The sequence below is a fragment of the Rhinoraja longicauda genome, chromosome 28, assembly GCF_053455715.1.
Source record: "Rhinoraja longicauda isolate Sanriku21f chromosome 28, sRhiLon1.1, whole genome shotgun sequence".
Classification (NCBI taxonomy): Eukaryota; Metazoa; Chordata; class Chondrichthyes; order Rajiformes; family Arhynchobatidae; genus Rhinoraja; species Rhinoraja longicauda.
This window is the reverse complement of record NC_135980.1, coordinates 29008784-29033831: the sequence shown is the minus strand read 5'-3', so window position 1 is coordinate 29033831 and position 25048 is coordinate 29008784. Positions and strand designations below refer to the sequence as shown.

At 45.8% G+C, this 25048-nt stretch overlaps 1 protein-coding gene across 3 annotated transcripts; it reads right to left on the bottom strand.

Annotated features, from left to right (window-relative positions):
* Positions 1-3525: 3525 nt before the first annotated feature.
* ndufa11 (NADH:ubiquinone oxidoreductase subunit A11) lies at positions 3526-25048 on the bottom strand. 3 transcript variants are annotated; one of them, XM_078423521.1, is made up of 5 exons: positions 24840-25048; positions 19403-19495; positions 17215-17337; positions 13950-14086; positions 3526-4270 (listed from the first exon to the last, which is right to left on the bottom strand). In XM_078423521.1, exons 1-4 carry the CDS (start codon positions 24946-24948, stop codon positions 13974-13976), a joined length of 438 nt encoding a protein of 145 aa, XP_078279647.1. In that variant the 5' UTR covers positions 24949-25048; the 3' UTR covers positions 3526-4270; positions 13950-13973. The 3 variants fall into 3 exon arrangements, with proteins under 3 accessions (XP_078279647.1, XP_078279646.1, XP_078279645.1); XM_078423520.1 differs by lacking the exon at positions 3526-4270 and adding an exon at positions 7912-11528; XM_078423519.1 differs by lacking the exon at positions 3526-4270 and having other exon boundaries at positions 13907-14086; positions 24840-25046.

The following is a 25048-nucleotide window of genomic DNA, read 5'->3' as shown; positions in this document are numbered from 1 at the left end:
GCCATGATCAGAACCAGGGGCCACAGTTTAAGAAAAAGGGGTCGGCCATTTAGATCAAAGTTGAGGAAAAACTTTTCCACCCAGACAGAGAGTTGTGAATCTGTGGAATTCTCTGACTTAGAAGGCAGTGGAGGCCGATTCTCTGGATGCTTTTAAGAGAGAGTTAGATAGAACTCTTAAAGATAGCGGAGTCAAGGGGTATGGGGAGAAGGCAGGAACCCCCGGGGGTACCGATTGTGGATGATCAGCCATGATCACAGTGAATGGCGGTGCTGGCACGAAGCGCCGAATGGCCTACTCCTGCACCTATTGTCCATTGTCAATTGAATGGCAGCACTGGCTCGAAGGGCCGAATGGCCTACTCCTGCACCTATTTTCTATGATCTTTCTTGGACCTTCAAAACAACTTCTGCCTCTGAGAGTTGAGAGTGCATCTGTGTTCTTTTAATTTCTAATTTTCCTCAGCTTTGCTATTGTCCAGCACCAGGACACTGGGCTCTCACAATAACAAAAACGTTTCCATATTCGCCGCAGATTTCCCCACAGGTCACTGAGTCGTGCGATGCGTCTCATGTAGGGTGGATAGGTCTCGTAGCCTGTTCTGTGCAGTCGGGCCCGTCGCGCCTTACTGAGGCAGGAAGTGTGACTGTTGAAGGGGGTATAAAGGGAACCATTATTAGGCCCAGGTGCGCCGTGAGCCAAAGCTCTGGAAGCACTTAGACAAAGCTCACAGAATTCCAGGAATGCTTCAGCACTTATTGGTCCTTGCACAAAAACACTCAATCTGGACTAAAGACAGAAACAAGTTTGACTCCATCAGGATTCGTTGAAGCCACCGTTAAGTCGCGCTGTTCGGTTTAACGTTACTCGTGACACAAAGTTCATCAAGGCCACAGCAAAAGATTGCCAAATAAACCAGTGCTCTCTCTCTGGCCTCCTGTGCAGCGCCTTGTCTTTCAGTGCTGTGGTCCCACATGTGTTGACAAGGCTCTGAACCCTCGCCCAAGTGACCATTCCTCATGTATTGGGAGAAAGACATCACAGCTGGGTCTTCGTCCACCGTTATCTGAAGGCTGCTCTCCCACAGAGTGCGGGAGGGATCGCTCGGTCAGCTGTGATTTATCTCCGTTGCTTCCCCAGTGGTGGTGCGGCCAATATTATTACCCAATCGCAATCTAAAGATGCGGACAAACCAGGATAAAACTCTGAATTTCCTCCTGTGAAGTCAGTCGTACAGCGTGGAAACAGGCCCATCGGCCCAACTTGCCCACACCGGCCAACATGTCCCAGCTACACTATTCCCACCTGCCAACGTTTGGTCCATATCCCTCCAAACCTGTCCTATCCATGTACCTGTCTAACTGTTTCTTAAATGTTAGGATAGTCCCAACCTCAACTACCTCCTCTGGAAGCTTGTTCCACACACCCACCACCCTTTGTGTGAAAAAGTCACCCCACAGATTCCTATTAAATCTTTTCCCCTTCATCTTGAACCTATGTCCTAGATTCACCTGCTCTGGGCAAGAGACTCTGTGCATCTACCCGGTCTATTCCTCTCATGATTTTATACACCTCTATAAGATCACCCCTTCATCCTCCTGGGCTCCAATGAATAGAGTCCCAGCCTGCTCAACCTCTCCCTACAGCTCGGACCCTCTAGTCCAGGCAACATCCTCGTAAATCTTCTCTGTGCCATTTCCAGCTTGACAACATCTTCCCTGTAACATGGTGCCCAAAACTGGATGCAATACTCTAAATGCGGCCTCACCAACGTTTTATACAACTGCAACATGACCTTGACAACTTCGAGACTCATGTCATGTCAAATTCTTGCCATTCATTGATTCTCAGTCTGTTTGTTGTGGTTTTGGACTGGATAAAACACATTGCTCGGTATTTTCTCCATATCTCATCCAAAAATGGGTGCAAATTCTTGCCCAGTCTGTTAATTGTGACTCCATCAGAACCAAGTTTGCAAACTTTAATAATCATCTCTATAAATCAACCAGGTTTGCCAAGACATGACTAAAATTCCTGCAAATTAGCTGAGCTATCAAATTTGGAAATGTTACACGTCTTTAGCCAAAAGACAAAACATCGCAAACCTCTGAGCAAACACGCAGATCTGGCTCAGCTTCAGATGTCATGGGCTATCTGGTGATAACAGCTGGCAGACAACCAGTCAACCACCAATGATACCGGAGAACCTTGGGGACTTCCAACCTTGGGAGTTTTGTCAGCATTTTATATTAATATATCATATTAATATGATGCTTGGATCAATGATTGTCCAGGAAAGGATCATTGGGAGGTGAGGTGGGTCTTTGGAATTAGCACTTGGATCAGATGTTTGTTAATCTGGAAGCAGATGTAATTATTCTGCTGTCTCACATTGTGTTGCAAAAAAAACCTAATACCATGGCAACTGCTTTTAAGTCTACAACACATCAAAAACTGAACTCCCTCCACAACTACGCTGGGCCACAATGCCAAAACTAAAAGTCCTCAGTATCTGCTGAACATGAAGATAATGACAAGCTTGAAGAAGATTACAAGGTGAAAGTTAGCTGTGAGGATTGATAGATGGGTAAACTAGGACAGGCACAGTAGGATTGACAATGGGATTGTTGCACAATTACAAGACGCACTTTGGTCGTGTTTTCCAAGGGATGGATTTTAGTTTTAGTTTTAGAGTAGGGCGGCAGGGTGGTGCAGCAATAGAGCTGCTGCCTTACAGCACTAGAGACCCGGGTTCGATCCTGACTACTGGTGCTATCAAGTCAAGTTTATTTGTCACATACACATAAATGTGCAGTGAAATGAAAGATTACCCACAGTCCAACAGTAAGAGTAATAACAATAAGCAATAACACACACAATCAAACAAAAAGAAACATCCATCACAGTGAGTCTCCTCCAGACGCCTCCTCACTGTGATGGAAGGCCAGAATGTCTTTTCTCTTCCCCTGCCGTCTTCTCCCACGGTCAGGCTGTTGAAGTTGCCACGTTCCAGGCCGCGCCGGACGGTGAAAGGTCCGCAGCGGGCCGACCCAAGCCCCGCGACTCAGGGCGGACGAAGACGCTGCCGCTGCACGTCGGGGCGGTCGGGGCTCCCGACATTGAAGCCCCCGCCGGGCAGAGAAAATCCCGCGGCCTATTTCAGGCCGCGCCGTACAGTGACTCTGTACGGAGTTTGTACGTTCTCCCCGTGACCTGCGTGGGTTTTCCCCAGGGATCTCCGGGTTCCTCCCACACTCCAAAGACGTACAGGTTTGTAGGTGAATTAGCTTGGTAAAATTGAAAATTGTCCCTAGTTTGTGTAGGATAGTGTTAGTGTGCAGGGATTACTGGTCGGCGTGGACTCGGTGGGCCACAGGGCCTGTTTCCGCGCTGTATCTCTAAACTAATGATTTTGTTTCTACAACTTATTCGCTTCAAACTTGTGTGATCTCATAGCAAACAGATTCTTCCTAACCAGCAGCATTTCTGAAGAGTTAAATGGTGAGGGAAACCCCACAAAATGTATAACATTATCAGGACCATTTATTAAGACATGCACGTGAAACACCTTTCCTGCACTCACCTCTTTGATACCCAATAGTAAGTTGATACTGGATGGAATTTCCAACTGAATATTGGTAGTGACTTTTACCTTAAGTCATGCTGATTCTCTGAATCCATCTCTTAGAAAACACAGGCCAAGTGCTTCTTGCAATTGAATTGTGCAAGAATCCTACTTTTGACAAGTCGCTCGAAGCACTTCATGATGCCTGTTTACGACAGGACGGTAGTCATTTAAACAGGAGGTTACTGGTTTCTTTGGAACAGGAACGATGATGGATGCTTTGAAGGAGGTGGGAACCACAGACTGACTCAGAGAGAGGTTGAAGATGTTGGTGAACACCTCTGCCAGTTGATCAGCACACGCTCTGAGAGCCCGCCCTGGAATACCATCCGGCCCTGGAGCTTTGCGGTCGTTGACCTTTTTGAAGGACCGCCTCACGTCTGCCGTTTGTAAGGACAGTGTGGTAGTCCCCCTACACACCTGTGGACTCATGGTGGGCGCTGTGTTGTCTGCATCGAACCGGGCGTAAAAGGTGTTAAGCTCGTCCGAGAGCGATGCGGTCGGCTGGACAGTGCTCCTGTTTTTCCCTTTGTAGTCTGTGACGCAGCATAATCCACTCCACATGTGTCTGGAGTCCGAGCTGTAGTAGTTAGATTCCACTTTGTTTCTTAAGATCCTCTCTCATCCTTCTATTACAAACAGATACTGGGTGATACAAACACATTCGTCAATTGTGATTCTTTACAGAAGTAGTCAGCATCTGAAATATCTGTGCAGATATTTGTAACATAAACATGCATTTGGAGATGCAACTGCCCAAATACACAATTTTGAATATTCCAATAAATGCAAGTTATTGATGTGAAAGATACAATGTCATAATCAAAGTCATGCAGCAGAAAAACAGGCCCTTCAGCTCAACTTGTCCATGCTGACCAAGATGCCCCATCTAAGCTCCATTTGCCCGCATTTGGCCCATATCCCGCGAAACCTTTCCTATCCATATCCTGCATCTTCTGGCATATAACTGCTTTTTGACGCATCAATTTAAAAAATCTCAGTAGAGGCACAAATTGCTGGAGTAACTCAGCGGGACAGGCAACATCTCAGGAGATAAGGAAGGGATGATGTTTCGGGTCGAGACACCTCTTCAGATTGAATTTAAAAATCTAATTCCCTTAACCTTCATGAAAATGAGTGGCTCTGTGGATTTTTAGTTTAATTTAGTTTGGAGATACAGCGGTTTAATACAGGCACTTTGGCCCACCGAGTCCACGTAGTCATAGAGGCGAATGGAATAAGACCACTTTTGGTGCCTTCCTTGTGAAAGGCTTTTGAACAAACAGAGAGAGCGTCCAACAAGAAAATGTGGATTTACGGGAAACAAAATTTAGAAATGGAAAATCCAGAGCCAGATAAAATAACATTTAAACCAATGTTAAACAGAAAATAATCCAAAGAACCCAAGTACACCTAAGGAATTTGTGGAAACGGAAGCAGAACCAAATAATGGAACCAAATTGTGAGAGGCATTATTGGACCTACAATGGTCCATCGACAATGTGAAGTCAATGAACTAACAGGTGGTAATGCAATAACTGTTCACACCAACCTAACACACGAGGTTAGAGTTTATTTGTGTTTCTGTCATTCTTAATTACAACATTGTAAGGAGAGATTATTTTGAATGCCTGGACTCTGCAATTACCAAATGGATGAAAGGCAATGATCCCTCATATTACAGCCGCTCTTTGGAATACCACCCACACTCGGTGTCAATGTCAGACCTCACAGGCCAGTGCTAGAAGTCAGAGTCACTCTGATCAGAGTTCAGTTTAGTTTAGAGATACAGCGCGGAAACAGGCCCTTCGGCCCACCGAGTCCGCGCCGACCAGCGATCCCCGTGCACAAACACCATCCTACACACACAAGGGACAATTTTACATTTATACAATTATAAATACCAAGCCATTTAACCTACAAACCTGTACGTCTTTGGAATATGAGAGGAAACTCATAGAAATTCTCTGAGAAACCCCATGCAGCCACGGGGAGAACGTACGGGAAGAACTTAGAAGGATGAGAGGGGATCTTATAGAAATATATAAAATTCTTAAGGAATTGGACAGGCGAGATGCAGGAAAAATGTTCCCGATGTTGGGGGAGTCCAGAACCAGGGGTCACAGTTTAAGAATAAGGGGTGGGCCATTTAGGATGGAGATGAGGAAAGGCCTTTTTCACCCAGACAGTTGTGCTTCTGTGGAATTCTCTGCCATAGAAGGCAGTGGAGGCCAATTCACTGGATTTCAAGAGAGAGTTAGATATAGGTCTTAGGGCTAACGGAATCAAGGGATATGGGGAGAAAGCAGGAATGGGGCACTGATTTTGAATGATCAGCCATCGATCATATTGAATGGCAGTGCTGGCTCGAAGGGCCGAATGGCCTACTCCTGCACCTATTTTCTCTGTTTCTATACTAACTCCGTACAGACAAGTAACCGTAGTCAGATTCGAACCTGGGTCTCTGGCGCTGTAAGGCAGTAGCTCAAATGCTATGCCACTGTGCTGCCATTGAGTTTGACATTACTCAACTGAAGAATCCTGCATCTACCATTACTCCTCTCAGTTTGCCTCTGCTTTCTTCACACAGGCCATCTTCCCAAATTGTGGACATTTGTAATTAGAAAATATCCAGTAGAAATAACAGACAAGACAGAGACAAAAAGCTTGAGTAACTCAGCAAGTCAGGAGGCATCTATGGAGGAAAGGAATAGGCGACGTTTCGGGTCAAAACCCTTCTTCGGACTTGAGAGTCAGGGGAGAGGGAAACTAGAGGTATGAAAAGATTTTGGACAGATCAAAACCAAGGAAAGGCAGAGCCCACAATGGTCTATTGTTGGTTGTGGAAGCGGTGATAGAGTCTGGGTTGAAACGTGGTCGTAAAGCTGGAGAGCAGGAGGAATCACAAAGGGGGAGCAGTGAGACATGAGAAGTCTGAAGGGTCTCGACCCGAAACGTCACCCATTCCTTCTCTCCAGAGATGTTGCCTGTCCCGCAGAGTTACTCCAGCTTTTTGAGTCTATCTTCAGTGGGAGATCAGAGTTCTGCAACACCAACTCTCTCTGCTCCCCCTCTGTGATTCCTCATGCTCTTCGACCACATTTTAACCCTATCACCTCTTTCACCGCCAACAATGGACCATTGTGGGCTCCACCTTTCCTTGGTCGTCGGTGCCGGCTCTGGTTGGTTCTGAACCTTTGCATACTTTTAGTTGAATTGAATTGAATAAGTTTATTGGCCAAGTATGTACACATACAAGGAATGTGCCTTGGTGCTCCGCTCGTAGGTAACAACACAAACATACAATAAACAGTTAAGAATAAAGCAAAAAACATTAAAGCATTAAGAATAGAACATTATAGTTTAAACATGTGAATGAAATAAAATACCAGAGCAAAAGGAGGCTACAGACTTTTGATTATTGAGTCGAGCTACTACTCGTTCTCCTCTCCCCTGACTCAAGACTGAAGGGTCTCGACCCGAGATGTCACCTATTCCTTTCCTCCAGAGATGCTGCCTGACCCGCTGAGTTACTCCAGCATTTGTGTCTACCTCCGTTGTAAACCAGCATCTGCAGTTCCTTCCCACACAGAGAAGACCAAGACACTGACCAACAAAAGATCGCCCTCTACTGGGGGAACCAATCGATTTCGGAACAAGACGGTTCATACTCTTGTAGGAGTATTTTCTTTTTCCATCCTGCCCCCACATTTTGTTTACGTTACGATGCCTGAGGCTCTGAGGATCAGTAGGGTTGTTGAAGATGGATTCTTGGCTGTTATACGAGCCGTGGTATTTTGTTAATAGACGCCAGAAATCTGTTGTAACACATGTATATATCACTAGCAGTGCACCTCAAGTACAATTAACCATGATGCCATTGCCAAAATGTAATGGTAAACCCTATCCTAAACCCTCAGGCCAAGCTGTACGATGGTATAGAATTAAGTGCAAACCAGGTGGCTCAGCGGTAGAGTTGCTGCCTTACAGCAAATGCTGCGCCGGAGACCCGGGTTCGATCCTCAATACGGGCGCTGTCTGTACAGAGTTTGTACGTTCTCCCCGTGACCTGCGTGGGTTTTCTCCGAGATCTTCGGTTTCCTCCCACACTCCAAAGACGTGCAGGTATGTAGGTTAATTAGCTTGGTAAATGTAAATTGACCTTAGTGTGTGTAGGATAGTGTTCATATACGGGGATCGCTGGTCGGCGCGGACCCGATGGGCCGAAGGGCCTGTTTCCGCGCTGTGTCTCTAAACTAAACCAGAGTTTAAAAAACAAACTGCTGGAGGAGCTCAGTGGACCAAGCAGCATCCCTCGTGGGGTCAAATGGATAGTCAATGCTTTAGATAGAGAACTTGCTTCAGGACCGAGAGTGTAGAGGGAAGGTAGAGATGAATCTCATCATGAAGAGATGAGAACGAGATCTTCAACCAGTGTCGCCTCCCCAGCCCTTCTCTTAACTCTACCTGTCTTCTCCCACCATACCTGGTTCCTCCCATCACCCACCAGCCACCGCCTCACCCCTCCCTCTCTCATCTTCATGTTGGTCATCTTCCCTCCACACTCTCAGTCACAACCTGAAACATCCTTGTTGCCTCCACAGATGCTGCTGGATCCGCCGAGTTCCTCTCGGGTTTTGCTTTATGCTCCAGATTCCATTGCCCGCAGTCTCTTGTCTCTCCAGCCACCAGAGCTCTGAGCGCGCACAACTTCAATACGCAGATAAAACACTATTTACGAATTCTTATCTTGTTTTTAAATGCTCATCTGCCATTTCTCCTCCCTATCTCTACACCTTCAAAGACATACAGGTTTGTAGGTGAATTGGCTTGGTATAATTGTATAAATGTTAAATTGTCCCTGGTATGTGTAGGGTGGTGTTAATGGGCGGGAAACACTGGCCGGTGCGGTCTCGGTGGGCCGTAGGGCCTGTTTCCGCGCTGTATCTCTAAACTAAACCTTCCTGCAACCCTAAATAGTCCAATATCCGCTCACCTCCGGTCTAACCTTTGCTCTACATATAATTCTTGGTAAGGTGCAGCATAGTGTAATAGAACAGAGAAACCTAGAGGTGCAGGTACACAGTTCCATTAACGACACAGCCATTTTGCATGCTTACCTTTATCAGTCAGGGTACTGGGAACGGGAGTTAGGACATCCTGTTACAGCATCCTTAATTGCTAAGCAAGGCAACAGTACTCAACTACACAATCAATCTACTGGCCTCGTGGCCAAGAATGTTGAGTCTGAGATAATTAAGAAATAAAGATGTTTCAATTTACACACACACTAAATATAACACTTTCATTTCTGAATACGTTTTTGAGACAGTGGCACAGCGGTAGAGTTGCCGCCTCACAGCGCCAGACACCCAGGTTCAATCCTGCTCACGGGTGCTGTCTGTGTGGAGTTTATATGCTCTCCCTGTGACCGAGTGGGTTTCCTCCGGGTGCTCCGGTTTCCACCCACATCCCAAAGGCTTGTGGCTCTGTAGATTAATTACCTTCTGTATGTTGGCCCTGGTGTGTAGGATAGAACTAGTCTACTGGGAATGACTTGTGGACGTGGGTGGGCCAAAGGGGCTGGTTCCACTCCATCTCTAAACTAAACTAAGATAGTGGAGACACGCATACTCGGGATTCCCCCAGCTCATTCTCCCAAATAAGCTGCAGGGAGATTAATAAAAGGTACTTCCTCACACCTTCCCTTTCAAATTACATTTGGTCAGTTCATTGTAAAGCTCATGCTAGATGACCGTGAACCCGTTGGGTCCGAACCTCTCCTGCAGGCCCGGCAACCCTCCCCCAGGGTCAGGCGAGGGGGAAGAGGAAAAGTGAGAGGGAGCCCCTCACCCCGGCCAGCCATCACGTTGGGCAGGAGCCAATCAGGACGCACCGGACCCCACGTGGGGGGGGAGGTGGTAGAGCCAATCAAATGGCGACCTCAAAATGGCGATCTCAAAATGGCGACCCTCCCCCAACTGCGGGCGCGCGCGGATCCGGCGGCCATTTTACCGTTGTGACGCAAGATGAACACGTAAGTATTAGATCAACGGGCCCCAACTGCGCAGGCGTGGACCTGTTGGGTTCCCATTTTGACATCGAACACAGCGGTATTACTGCGAAGGTGCGGCTGACGGGCAAGGTACGTGGGAATGATTTATTAAAGTTTAAAAAGTGATTTATTCAAGTTTAAAAAGTGAATAACATTTAAAATATAACAATCATTTGAACCACAGGCCAATGGTGAGTACGGTGGGCCTAAAATTGTTGCACTATCGTGTACTTTGGCTGCATTTCAGGAACAAATATATATATATATACAAACAAACATATATACAAACGTACAAGATGAGAGTTTTAGTAATATACGCTGCAAGACACTAATAAAGGCTCAATTTCTACAGGATGGCCCTATGAGGTTGAAGGATTAATGCTTGATCTTTCTCCAGCAGCATCAACACTACAACTCCTCTTGGATGTCACGATCAAGTCAGTCCAGGGACGGCACGGATGAAATGATTCATCAAGATATGAATGTCTCGGATATCTGCTGCTGTGAGGGCCACCGATATTCAGCAAGGAACTATAATTAAAATGTGGCTTGGTGAATGTTTGTACGAAGGGCCATTTGTGAGAAGGGATTTATGTATAGCATCCACCATTGAAACCAAGCCAGATTTTTATTTTTGGCATTCACTTTTGCCTGTTCTGGAACTAGTCTTCAGAATCCCATCTTAATAATCCCAGGTCCCCAGATGGTACTGACATCTGTTTGGGATATGTACGTGTCCCTACTAACTCTATGCCTTTTGAAATCCTGAGCCACGGGAACACTAAGCAGGAGAAATCCCTCTTCAAGACAGAGCAATACCATCCACATTCTCCAGCACAGAATTCAAAACAACTCTTATCAGATTCTATCCGGTTTGGACGGCACGGTGGCGCAGCGGTAGAGTTGCTGCCTTACAGCGAATGCAGCGCCGGAGACCTGGGTTCGATCCCGACTATGGGTGCTGTCTGTACGGAGTTTGTACGTTCTCCCCGTGACCTGTGTGAGTTTTCTCCGAGATCTTTGGTTTCCTCCCACGCTCCAAAGACGTACAGGTTTGTGGGTTAATTGGCTTGGTAAATGTAAAACTTGTCCCTCGTGGGTAGATAGTGTTAATGTGCGGGGATCGCTGGTCGGTGCAGACCCGGTGGGCCTAAAGGGCCTGTTTCCGCACTGTATCTCCAAACTAAACTAAACAGGAAAAGCAATGGAACTATTCTTTTTACACGTAAGTTTGTGAGGAACATAGTCTTAAAGCAGTTAGAAACATTCATACCTCATTGCAATGCTAATATTAGTTATTTAGTTTAGACTACTGTCACGTGCACCGAGCTACAGCGTACGTGCTATCCAGTCAGCAAGAGATTACAATCAAGCCATCCACAATGTACAGATACAGGGTAAAGGGGATAACGTTTAGTGCAAGATAAAGTCCAGAAAGGTTATGTCATTATTCACCAACAACATTTCAAAATTAGTTACCAGAAGCCATCATTGGACAGACATCATTGCAAATTGTCAGACTTTAGACATGCACCATGGAAACAGGCCCTTCGGCCCACAGAGTCCGCACCAACCAGCGATCATCCCATATACTAGCACTGCCCTACACACTAGGTGCAATTTACAATGTTGGGAGGAAACCGGAGCACCCGGAGAAAACCTATGCAATCACAGGGAGAACGTACAAACTCCATGCAGACAGCACCCGTAGTCAGGATCGAACCCGTGTCTCTGGTGCTGCAAGGCAGCAACTCCACCGCTGTGCGACCTCTACAATCAGTTGATCCACTTTGGAGCTGTGGAGCTCTGTCCATGGACGCCAGGGCGGCGGCAGGCAGCGGTTGATAGCTAAGAAGAAACGCAAACGAATAAGCAAATGTTATAACTGCAGTAATAATGAGGTGAAATCTTCTTCACTGGCTTCCAGACAATTACTTGGCATGATCTGACAGGTTCCTCTTATTTCTAAACACTGCTGCACAATGCTGTCTTGTTTCGGGGCATGAGAGAATGTCAAAATCCAGATGGCCATGGAAATTGACCAGCTATTCGAGAATTATGCATACAGATAAATTTCCGCCTGGTGATCAAAATGCACAGGATTCCGTCAGCTGCTGGTGCCATTTGGCAATACCCTGCCTGGCAAGTGCTCAGTGAGGCAGATAGTTTAGTTTATTTTATTTTAGAGATACAGCATAGAAACAGGCACTTTGGCCCACCGAGTCCACACTGACTTGTACACTGGCAATCACCCATACACTAGTTTAGATTTTAGTTTAGAGATACAGCGCGGAAACAGGCCCTTCGGCCCACCGAGTCTGCGCCGACCAGCGATCCCCACACATTAACACTATCCTACACACACTAGGGACAATTTTTACATTTACCCAGTCAATTAACCTACATACCTGTACGCCTTTGGAGTGTGGACTGAAACCGAAGATCTCGGAGAAAACCCACGTGTTCACGGGGAGAACGTACAAACTCCGTAAAGACAGCATCTGTAGTTTAGTTTTTTGTTTAGTTTAGGGATACAGCGCGGAAACATGCCCTTTGGCCCACCGAGTCCGCACCAACCAGCGATCCCTGCATATTAACACTAACCTATACACACTAGGGACCATTTTACATTTGGAGTGTGGGAGGAAACTGAAGGTCTCGGAGAAAACCCACGCAGGTCACGGGGAGCACGTGCAAACTTCGTACAGATGGCGCCTGTAGTTGGGATTGAACCTGGGCCTCTGGCGCTGCATTCGCTGTAAGGCAGCAACTCTACCGCTGTGCCACCGTTCTATCGTACACGCCAAGAACAAGTCAGCATGTTCTTTTCTCAATGTTATTTCTATACTAGTTCTATCCAACATGCGAGACAATTTACTGATGCCAATTAACCTACAAACCTGCATGTCTTTGGGATGTGGGAGGAAACCAGAACACCTGGAGAAAATCCATGTGGTCACATGGAGAACGTACAAACTCCGTACAGACAGCACCCGTAGTCAGGATCAAAAGCGGGTCTCTGGGGCCGTGAGGCAGCAACTCTACCCCTGCGACACTGTGCCGCCCAGAAAGCATGATGACTGAGATACTTGTACATTTACCTCAACCTGTCCAATGCTGCCCCGAACAATCTTTGAGCGACTGCGTGTACACATTGTGTACAAGCCGTTTCACTCCTCTTTCCTTGCGTTTTAGATTTAATTTGCCATCTCGTTACACCTCCTGCAGAGATAGATTTTGTTATTAACTGATCTTGACCACTCTTAGCACCACCATCAGATTTTTAGATTTAGAGATACAGCGCGGAAACAGGCCCTTCGGCCCACCGGGTCCGCGCCGCCCAGCGATCCCCGCACATTAACATTATCCTACACACACTAGGGACAATGTTTACATTTGCCCAGCCAATTAACCTACATACCTGTACGTCTTTGGACTTCCATTTGTGTCTATTTCACCTGATATCCAGCCAAGCAGTTTCATTTCTATTTTCTCTTCTCTTCCCCACTTTGTTTGTTATTTAAAACTTGATATTTTAAACATTTAAAAGGTTAGCGACCTGAAGAATTAACCCTTTCTTCCCTCATAGATGCTGCCTGTCTGGCTAAGTATATCAGACTTTATTTTTGTTTTATTACACATTTTCAGCACCCGCAGCAACTTGCTGTTGAATTATATCAGTGTTTGTTCACACAAGTATACTAAATTTAGCCATTAAAGGTCATGTCGAAAAATATGGTAATATTTAGCCTGAATTAAATGTTGTTAGCTGTGGCAAACAGTTTAGATGGCACATAAGGTTTACAGCTGAAAGAGTAATCTCTTTGATAAAGAATTGAGCAATTTAGTAAAAGTAGTTTTGAGTAAAAGTAGATGGAAGAATAGTGAGATTATTTATGACTCTGGGAAGACCTTATGTGCCTGTTTGGTTTCCCTACCTCAGAGGGAACATTCTTTCTAATAGATGGAATGCAACAAAGGTACCCCATACTGATTCATGTCATGGGAGGTCTGGTGTACCAGGAAAGAGTACGGAGATTATAATCTCCAACTCCAGGAGCACGAGAATCAGCCTCAGTAAAACATACAAATCCCAGGCAGAGATTTACAGGATGGAGATGGGGTTGAAATTCCCTGCTGGATTTCTCCTGAGCCTCAGAAAGCTCAGACACAAAACCCAGAGGTTAGCGAAGCGTTAGGACTGCTGCCATGAGGAAACACTAGAGCAGAATTTACATTCGTTTTAATGGACAAGAAATATTATATTACAGGTTTGTGCTGCTTCAGCTGTTTTCAGAGTTTGGGAGGTCCAGATAAACGCCAGCCTTCCATTTTGCCAATCTTTGTGAGAGCCGCAACAGCACCTAGGCTCAGACAGGCGGCTGTGCCAGTCATGTAGCTGTGAGCTGTGGAGGGAACACAAGGCATTTTGTTAATGCTGTAACAGTGCACGCCCTCATTATTCCCTCAGAATCATGCAATACTCATAGCTCAGAAGGAGACTATTCAGCCCATCGCGCCACATCTGCTATACACAAAAGCACTGATAGAATCAAATCTTAATTAACCTTGAAGAGATTACCAGACACAAAGCACCTTGAATACAACACAATACAATATATCTATATTGTCATTGTACAGGGGTACAACGAGATTGGGAATGCGCCTCCCATACGATGCAATAAATTAATTAGCTAGTCAGTATTAATTTAAACAACCCAATGAAACAAATTAGAACAGTAGAAGAAGGGTCTCGACCCGAAACGTCATCCATTCCTTCTCCAGAGATGCTGCCTGTCCCGCTGAGTTACTCCTGCATTTTGTGTCTATCTTCGATTTAAACCAGCATCTGCAGTTTCTTCCTACACAAAGCACTGCACGCGCAAACAACGACGTGTTGGCAGAACAAGGTGGCAGCCAGAGACGTGGGTTTGATCCTGACCACGGGTTCTGCCTGCACGCTCTCCCCGTGACCTGCGTGGGTTTTCCCCGGGTGCTCCAGTTTCCTCCCACACTCCAAAGATGTGCAGGTTTGTAGGTTAAATGGCTTAGTATAATTGTAAATTGAGCTGGGTGTGTGCACGATAGTGCTAGCGTGCGGGGATCGTTGGTTGGCGTGGATTCGGTGGACCGAAGGACCCGTTTCCGCGCTGTATCTCTCAAAACTAAAAGAAACCTAAAAACTAATATAGAGATCGACAAATACTTCAAAGCTGTGACCCCCACACTGCACATAGCAGTACCTGGGGCTAAAAGAGCCCATTGCTTTGATGCGTATGGGAAACATTATTGAAAACAAAAAAAATCAACCTATTTTTAAAATTGTTCCTTTTTTTGTTAAATTCACAAGGCATGTCAAATAAACTTGAGACCCAATTATGTTCGAGTGTAACGTTTTCAGAAAAACATCTGCTGCTATCTAGTATAAGAAAATAACTGCAGATGCTGGTACAAATCGAAGGTATTTATTCACAAAATGCTGGAGTAACTCAGCAGGTCAGGCAGCATCTCAGGAGAGAAGGAATGGGTGACGTTTCGGGTCGAGACCCTTCTTCAGACATCTGCTGCTGTCTAGTGGTCATCAGTGGGAATGGCAGCATCCATTACAAGTAGAAAGAAGGAACTGCAGAGACTGGTTTTCTACCAAAGATGGAAATCCTGCAGTAACTCGGCAAGTCAGGCAGCATCTCTGGAGGTAAAGGATGGATGGCATTTGGGGTCAGAGTCTGAAGAAGGGTCAAGACCCGAAATGCCACCCATCCTTTTTCTCATGAGATGCTGTAGCACCCATAACTCAGTCACTCCTTGGTTAATAAGTGTGCATTTATAAAGCGTTTATCATTACTTCAATATACACCAAAGAACAACAAAGCCAATTACATTTACAGCGCCCTCACTACCGTAACCTAGCAAACACCTCAGCTAACATGCACTTAGCAGAGACAATGATTTGGACAGGTTGATCAAGAGGTGTGTAGGGAATGAACAGCAGATGCTGGTTTAAACTGAAGATAGACACAAAAAGCTGGAGTAACTCAGCGGGTCAGGCAGCATCGTTGGAGAAAAGGAATAGGTGACGTTTCGGGTCGAGACCCTTGTTCAGACCTGAAGAATGGTCTCGACCCGAAACATCACCCATTCATTACTCCAGCATTTTGTGTCTTTTTTTAAAAGTGTCAATAGTTTACAACAGATGTATATCTTTCCCAGACACAAAAACCTAACAGGAAAATGTTAGCCGCAAGTGCATCACAAAAGACATTTAAAATAATGTCGGATCAAAATAAAGGATTTATGATGTAGAAAAGAGATTATTCAACAAAATTAAAGCACGTGGAATTGGAGGGAGACATGATGGAACCTCACGTGCTGCTCGCTATCTGTAACAGTGAATATATCAAGTGTGGGAAAATTAGCATTCAATAATAGGTGGTGAATCTGTGGAATTCTTTGCCACAGAAGGCTGTGGAGGCCAAGTCAATAGATAGACAGATTCTTGATTAGTACGGGTGTCAGGGGTCATGGGGAGAAGGAAGGAGAATGGGGTTAGGAGGGAGAGATAGATCAGCCATGATTGAATGGCGGAGAAGACTTAATATGTAGGAAGGAACTGCAGAAACTGGTTTAAACCGAAGGTAGACACAGAATGCTGGAGGAACTCAGCGGGATAGGCAGCATCTCTGGACAGAAGAAATGGACGACGTTTCGGGTCGAGACCCTTCTTCAGACTTAGAGTCAGAGGAGGGGGAGATACACAGTTAAGGAAGTGTACGGTATGAGAACGAGACATCAAAGGGTGTGGAGATCAGGGAAAATGTAGATCATTGCTAGCTCGGAGAAAGTAAAAGAAAAGCAAACACAGATAAAGTTTAGTTAGGGACAGTCAGACTGGTCGGGGAACTGGGAAGGGGGAGGGATGGAGAGAGAGGGAAAGCAAGGGTTACTTGAAGTTAAAGAAGTCAATATTCATACTGCTGGGGTGTAAGCTGTCCAAGCGAAATATGAGGTGCTGTTCCTCCAATTGCTAAATTACTGGTTGCTAAACACTTTAACTCCCCCTCCCATTCCCACTGACTTTTCTGTCCTGAGCCTCCTCCATTGTCAGAGTGAGGTCCAGCGCAAATTGGATTATGTTGAGGTTTGTGGCAAAACCATCAGCGTTCACCAGCATCCCCTGTAATAGGCAGCAATTAGGATTCTCCAATTTAGAAGGTGATGTAGGACAATACTGTATGAAAGCTAATCCCACTATAACTTGGATGAAGGTAGTTTTGATTTTTTTTAAAAACCTATACAGGTGCTCTCTGGCTCACGATGCTTCGACTTGCGATATTTCGACTTTGCGATGGTGTAAACACCAGCGATGGGCAGCGAGCCACCGCTGGCTTCCGGCCACCTGATCATGTTTATTAAATGCATTTCGACGCACAATATTTTCGGTTTGAAATGGGTTTCTCGGAACGGAATCCCATGGTAATCTGAGGAGCTCCTGGACTGGAAATTTCTCAAAGAATTGAAGCACCATTAAACTCACCTCGTACTCCAAGAAAGATCCCCGATGCACAACCGCCAAGGAAATAATTCAATGGATCGTCGTTGGTGTCTCGGAAATGTGCAGTTAAGCAGGTAGTTATCCCGAAAATTGCACCAACTGCAGCTGAAAATCAAGCAAATGAATTTGGAGTTATTATGTTCCTCTGTAGAGAACCTTTAGAAAAAAAGGAAAAGCAAGCTCAGGCTTACTAATAATATTAGTTTTAGAGATACAGTGCGGTAACAGGCCCTTCATTCAAACCACCGAGGCCGCACTGACCAGCGATTCCCGCACATTAACACTATCCTGCACATCACGGTGGTTGCATCGGCCATTTTCTGTGGAGTGGTCTGCTGGAGCAGCAGCATCTCAGCGGCGGAAGGGATGAGACTCGACAAGCTGGTCAGGAAGGCCAGCTCTGTCCTGGGTTGCCCCCTCGACTCAGTGCAGGTGGTGGGAGAGAGGAGGATGATGGCTAAGCTAACATCGCTGCTGGACAACGACTCCCACCCCTTGCAGGACACTGTCACTGCACTGAGTAGCTCCTTCAGTGACAGACTCCTTCACCCCAAGTGCGTGAAGGAGAGATATAGGAGGTCCTTCCTTCCCACTGCTGTGAGACTGCACAACCAGCACTGCTCCCAAGCAGTCAGTCAACAATAATAGCTAAGAACACACAGAAAACTGATGACAATCTATGTATCTTTTATTTATAATGAATGATCTCTTGCTATCCACTTTGCTGCTGTAACACTGTAAATTTCCCCGGTGTGGGACGAATAAAGGAATATATTATTATTATTATTAGGAACAATTTACACTGATACCAAGTATAAAAATCCAAGCCAATTAACCACAAACCTGTTTGGCTTTGGAGTGCAGGAGGAAACCAAAGATCTCGGAGAAAACCCACGCGGTCACAGGGAGAACGTACAAACTCCAAAAAGACAGCGCCCGTAGTCAGGATCGAACCCGCGTCTCTGGCGCTGCAAGCGCTGTAACTCTACAGCTGCGCTCCATGCTGTTTATAAATGTTATTTATTTTGCATTAAACAGCACTTTAGCTCGGTTGATACAGTGGGCGATACAGTGGCGCGGCGTTAGAGTTGCGGCCTTACCGCACCAGAGACACGGATTCGATCCTGACCGCGAGTGCTACCTGTATGGAGTTTGCACGTTCTCCCCGTGACCGCGTGGGTTTTCTCCGGGTGCTCCAGTTTCCTCCCAAACTCCAAAGACGTGCAGGCTTGTAGGTTAATTGAATTCGGTAAATTGACCCTAGTGTGTAGTATAATGCTCGTGTACGGGGATTGCTGGGTGGCGCAGATTCAGTGTGCCGAAGGGCCTGTTTCCACACTGTATCCCAAAACTAAACTTTACAAAAAACTAAGATACACATTAAGAAAATTAAACGTATTCTTTACACCGATTAGACAAATTAAATAGCATCCTTGAAAGTTGAACACACGTGGAAGGCAGTGCAGGAATAACATTGCATAATAATTAATCCTACCATAATCCTGGATAAACATTTCTTAATGCTTGGATTTTTCTTTTGCAATGGAAGTCTGACACAAAATGCTGGAGTAATCCAGCAGAACAGGCAGCATCTCCGGAGAGAAGGAATGGGTGATGCTTCGGGTCGAGACTGAAACGTCACCCATTCCTTCTTTCCAGAGATGCCGTCTGTCCCGCTGGGTTACTCCATCATTTTGTGTCCATCTTCCCTTTCTTAATACTGTAACAGCTTAACCGATATTCTTGCTTCTTTACAATACAGTTAAAACCATGATACCCTCATTAATGTCATATTAGGAACAGAATTAGGCCATTCGGCCCATCAAGTCGACTATGCCATTCAATCATGTCTGATCCATCTCTCCCTCCTAACCCCAATTCTCCTGCCTTGTACCCATAACCTCTGACACCCGTACTAATCACCCACACTAATCATTAATCCAATCGCAATGGTTTGGGGATTAAAGCACCTTGTGAGACACAGGTTCCCAAAGATAAAAGCTCCTCAATTTAACTATTTTCCCCAGGATCGCACAACCCCAAAAGTTACAGCACTAAAGCAATAAAAGTTATTACTGAAAATTTGATTTTCAGGAAACAAACTGAGCAAAGCATTCGTCTTTGCAAATAATATTAAAGTAGTATGTATCATATCAAAAACTGTTCTCACCCATTGTCAAGGTGCCATTGACCCCTCGTTGAACGGCATCAATGACATTATTAGGAGGCAATGCCACAATATGATATGCTGACCCAACAAGTCCTGAAAAGATAATCACATCAAAGTTTGTCATTCTGTGGTACTGCCTGAGAGTTTCGTCTTAACAGCTATTGTTCCCAGAAAACTGAATTAAAATAATACGGTGGCGCAGCGGTAGAGTTGCTGCCTCAGGGTTCCATCCTGACTGCATGTACCGTCAGTACGGAGTTTGTACGTTCTCCCTGAGACCACATGGGTTTTCTCCGGGTGCTCTGATTTCCTCCCACACTACAAAGACGTGCAGGTTTGTAGGTTAATTGGCTTCGGTAAAAATTGTAAATTGCCCCTAGTGTGTGTAGGACAGTGCTGGAGTACAGGGTGATCGCTGGTCGGCGCGGACTCGGTGGGCCGAAGGCAGTGGAGGCCAAGTCTCTGAATGCATTCTAGAGAGAGCTAGATAGAGCTCTTAAGGATAGCGGAGTCAGGGGGTATGGGGAGAAGGCAGGAACGGGGTACTGATTGAGAATGATCAGCCATGATCACATTGAATGGTGGTGCTGGCTCGAAGGGCCAAATGGCCTACTCCTGCACCTATTGTTTCCACGCTGTATCTCTAAGCTCAACGTAATTCCACAGGATATAAATATCTCTCACAACCTATCTGTGGTAATATCCAAAACAGCATCGCTTTTAAGTTTTATTTTCTCCTAAAATAACATTTTTGGATGGTCTACTAAATTGTCTGTGCAACAAAGAGGGGGAAAAACTAGATACTGCATGCCATCTATGGGGAGAAGGCAGGAGAAGGGGGTTCGGAGGGAGAAATAGATCAGCCATGATTGACCGAATGGTCCAATTCTACTCCTATCACTTATGACCTTATGATCTAACTAACAAAACGAAGTATCGGCTTAATGTGTGGTAATGGAGAGTAAAGAATGGGTGCGAGAGAGTTTCAGAGTTTAGGTCAGATACACACAGTTGATGACTTTGGGATGCATCCAATGTATGGAAATGAAATAAATTAACAGTGTAGTATGTTACTCTAGTCACACTCAATGAGTGGCAGTGTTAACATTTCCTGCGCTCCTGAAATAGTCCCTCATGCTCCAGGTTTTGGCTGTTCATGTGATTTGGGGGCTTGGAGGCTATTAACAACTGCCTTTTACTCTCCTGGGACAGACCTATTTAAATGGCAGGTTGTCATTTGTGTTCTACTTGTTAGAGTGTCACTTTATCACTCACTTCAGGCAGAGCGAATGTAGGCAGCACAATGGTTGCGGCCAACACATTAGACAATAGGTGCAGGAGGAGGCCATTCAGCCCTTCGAGCCACTACCGCCATTCAATGTGATCATGGCTGATCATTCTCAATCAGTACCCCATTCCTGCCTTCTCCCCATACCCCCTGACTCCGCTATCCTTAAGAGCTCTATCTAGCTCTCTCTTGAATGCATTCAGAGAATTGGCCTCCACTGCCTTCTGAGGCAGAGAATTCCAGATTCACAACTCTCTGACTGAAAAAGTTTTTCCACATCTCCGTTCTAAACGGCCTACCCCTTATTCTTAAACTGTGGCCCCTTGTTCTGGACTCCCCCCAACATTGGGAACATGTTTCCTGCCTCTAACGTGTCCAACCCCTTAATAATCTTACACATTTCAATAAGATCCCCTCATCCTTCTAAATTCCTTTTAGGAAGGAGATGAGGAGAAATTACATTAGTCAGAGGGTGGTGAATCTATGGAATTCTTTGCCACAGAAGGCTGTGGAGGCCAAGTCAGTGGATATTTTTACGGCAGAGATAGATAGATTCTTGATTAGTACGGGTGTCAGTGGTTACGGGGAGAAGCCAGGAGAATGGGGTTAGGAGGGAGAGATAGATCAGCCATGATCGATTGGCGGATTAGACTTCATGAGCCGAATGGCCTAATTCTGCTCCTGTGATATCGATATTATTTATTTATATATACGTAATATAATATGACCTTATGATAAGAAGCTAAGTAGACGTATTATTTCTTAGAAGGGTTATGGGGCGCTTCTAACAGGCTAAGTTAATAGATATGGACATATTAAACAGAATATAATGTGGAAATATGAGAGATAATCCAGTTTATTTATTTTTATTAAACTTTTTTGTTTAAATACTGACAGACACTCCCATCACTAACCACTATACAACATAATTCCAAGTTTACTTCATTCCACCTGACATCTTTGAGTGAGAATTAATTATCAAACTCCAAATATGTATTAAAGTGTAAACAGAGATTAACCTTATTTTTGACATTCTGTGCACTGAAATTTGCATGCACAAATATGAAAAACACTTTGTGCTTCCTATTGCAAATAAAAATGTATTACCTGTTACGAACAACTATATTTGTATTGGTCAAATGGGGTGCCATCAGAGAAGCAGCAAGAGATTACATTCTGTGTTTAGAGAACATTAAAGGCATCCCTGAGGTGCTGGTTATAAAAAAAACAGCTAGAAATGATAATGGATTGAAATATTATTTCCCTCATGGGATAAATAATTTCCCTCCTGGAATAAATAATGTTCTATCGTATTTATAGGGGGTAGAATACACACAGAGTTAGGCACAGAAGCTTGTACAGAGACAGGAGAAAGTCACACCTATGTCCAATGCCAGGAAACAGATTTATTCATTCATCACAAATGGATGGAGGTAGGGTACAGACATGGATAGAAAATTGGTTGACAGACAGAACGCAAAGAGTGGGGATAAATGGGTCCCTTTCAGAATGGCAGGCAGTGACTAGTGGGGTACCGCAAGGCTCGGTGCTGGGACCGCAGCTATTTGTAATATACATCAATGACTTGGATGAAGGGATTAAAAGTACCATTAGCAAATTTGCAGATGATACAAAGCTGGGTGGCAGTGCGAACTGTGTGGAAGATGCTATGAGGTTGCAGGGTGACTTGGACAGGTTGTGTGAGTGGGCGGATGTATGGCAGATGCAGTTTAATGTAGATAAGTGTGAGGTTATTCACTTTGGAAGTAAGAATAGAAAGGCAGATTATTATCTGAATGGTGTCAAGTTAGGAAGAGGGGATGTTCAACGAGATCTGGGTGTCCTAGTACATCAGTCACTGAAAGGAAGCATGCAGGTACAGCAGGCAGTGAAGAAAGCCAATGGAATGTTGGCCTTCATAACAAGAGGAGTTGAGTATAGGAGCAAAGAGGTCCTTCTGCAGTTGTACAGGGCCCTAGTGTGACCTCACCTGGAGTACTGTGCGCAGTTTTGGTCTTCAAATTTGAGGAAGGGTATTCTTGCTATTGAGGGCGTGCAGCGTAGGTTTACTAGGTTAATTCCCGGAATGGCGGGACTGTCATATGTTGAAAGACTGGAGCGACTAGGCTTGTATACACTGGAATTTAGAAGGATGAGAGGAGATCTTATCGAAACGTATAAGATTATTAAGAGGCAGAGGCAGGAAACATGTTCCCAATGTTGGGGGAGTCCAGAACCAGGGGCCACAGTTTAAGAGTATGGGGTAGGCCATTTAGAACGGAGATGAGGAAAAACTTTTTCAGTCAGAGAGTTGTGAATCTGTGGAATTCTCTGCCTCAGAAGGCAGTGGAGGCCAATTCTCTGAATGCATTCCAGAGAGAGCAAGATAGAGCTCTTAAGAGCTCTTAAGCTCTTAATGAGAGCAATAGACAATAGACAATAGGTGCAGGAGTAGGCCATTCAGCCCTTCGAGCCAGCACCGCCATTCAATGCGATCATGGCTGATCACTCTCAATCAGTACCCCGTTCCTGCCTTCTCCCCATACCCCCTCACTCCGCTATCCTTAAGAGCTCTATCCAGCTCTCTCTTGAAAGCATCCAAGCACCCTGGTTCCGGACTCCCCCATCCTTCTGAGGTCATCCTATTCGGCCCCCCCGACTCCATCAAATCGATAACAGGCAGTCTTGGAAGTCTATCCTGCCTAGTCAAACCGCATGTCAAAAACCTCGGCATGATATTTGACTCGGCATTAAAATTTGATAAGCAAGTCAACGCTGTGGTAAAAGCCAGCTTCTTCCAACTTCGAACCATTGCTAAAATCAAACCTTTCCTCCAATTCGACGACACAGAAAAAATCATTCACGCTTTCATTTCCTCCCGCCTAGACTACTGCAACTCCCTATACACTGGGATCAGCCAATCTTCCCTGTCCCGCCTGCAACTGGTCCAAAATGCCGCAGCGAGACTCCTGACGGGTACCCGTAAAAGGGAGCACATCACCCCGATTCTGGCCTCTCTCCACTGGCTCCCTGTACGGTACAGAATCAACTTCAAGCTCCTCCTATTCACGTATAAAGCCCTAAATGGACATTCCCCCCCCCCCTACATCAAAAATCTTCTAACCCCCCTCTCTAACTCCAGGTCCCTCAGGTCGGCCGACTTGGGGCTACTCACTATCCCGCGGTATAGGCTTAAGCTCAGGGGTGACCGCGCTTTTGCGGTTGCAGCTCCTAGACTGTGGAACAGCATCCCTCTCCCCATCAGAACTGCCCCCTCCATCGACTCCTTTAAGTCCAGGCTCAAAACCTATTTCTACTCCCTAGCGTTTGAGGCTCATTGAGGAGGCGCTGTGAACTGTTTGCGTGCTACTGTATGTTTCATTTTTTTTCCTTAGTACCTAATCAGATGTACAGCACTTTGGTCAACGTGGGTTGTTTTTAAATGTGCTATACAAATAAAATTGACTTGACTTGACTTAAGGATAGCGGTTTATTCACAAAATGCTGGAGTAACTCAGCAGGTCAGGCAGCATCTCGGGAGAGAAGGAATGGGTGACGTTTCGGGTCGAGACCCTTCTTCAGATAAGCGGAGTCAGGGGGTATGGGGAGAAGGCAGGAACGGGGTACTGATTGAGAATGATCAGCCATGATCACATTGAATGGCGGTGCTGGCTCGAAGGGCCGAACAACCTCCTCCTGCACCTATTGTCTATTGGATCTGTCAAATCGGTGAATTACCGGCAAGGACATATTTAGCAAATCACTATACTCCAAAATCACTGTGTTTTGCTTCTAAACAAATTACACGCTTCAGCTGCAATCTTCCCCCTCTCCTCCTCTTTCTCCTTCTCCCCCTCCTTCTCTCTCTCCCTCCCTGTCTCCCTCTCTCTCTCCCCCTCCTTCTCCCTCCCCCTCTTCTTCTCCCTCCCCCTCTGCCTCTTCCTCCTCCCTCTCTCCCCCCTCCTCTATCTCCCTCCCCTCTCTCCCTCCCTCCCCCTCTCTCCTCCCTCCCCTCTCTCACACCCTCCCCCTATCTCCCCCTCCTCTCTCCCTCTTCCTCCTCTCTCTCTCCCTCGCCCCCTCCCTGCCTGCCCTTGTCCATCCTCTGACTTCCCCCCCCCGCCCGCCATTGCCTGGGCCCGCACCTACCGAGGCCAGCCCCGAGCCGCGTCATCTGCCAGGTTTTGGTCGGACACTGGTCGCCATCGGTCGAGTCCCAGTAGCTGTCGAATCCCTTGTCGGCGCCGGCAGAGGACATGTTGACCCGGGGAGAGCAGGCCGGCTCCCAACGTGATCACGTCAGAACCCAACGTAATCACGTCAACCCCCAACGTAACGCACGTCAGCTCCCAACGTGA

What these genes read in the sequence shown, in the direction of transcription:
- ndufa11 (XM_078423521.1), bottom strand. Translation starts at nt 24,948, where the DNA reads ATGTCCTCTGCCGGCGCCGACAAGGGATTCGACAGCTACTGGGACTCG. An exon ending in GCGGCTCGGGGCTGGCCTCG is followed by an intron (nt 19,496 to 24,839) that starts GTAGGTGCGGGC and finishes TTATCTTTTCAG; the next exon opens with GACTTGTTGGGTCAGCATAT. An exon ending in GATCTTTCTTGGAGTACGAG is followed by an intron (nt 14,087 to 17,214) that starts GTGAGTTTAATG and finishes TTCCCTCCACAG; the next exon opens with CTCACAGCTACATGACTGGC.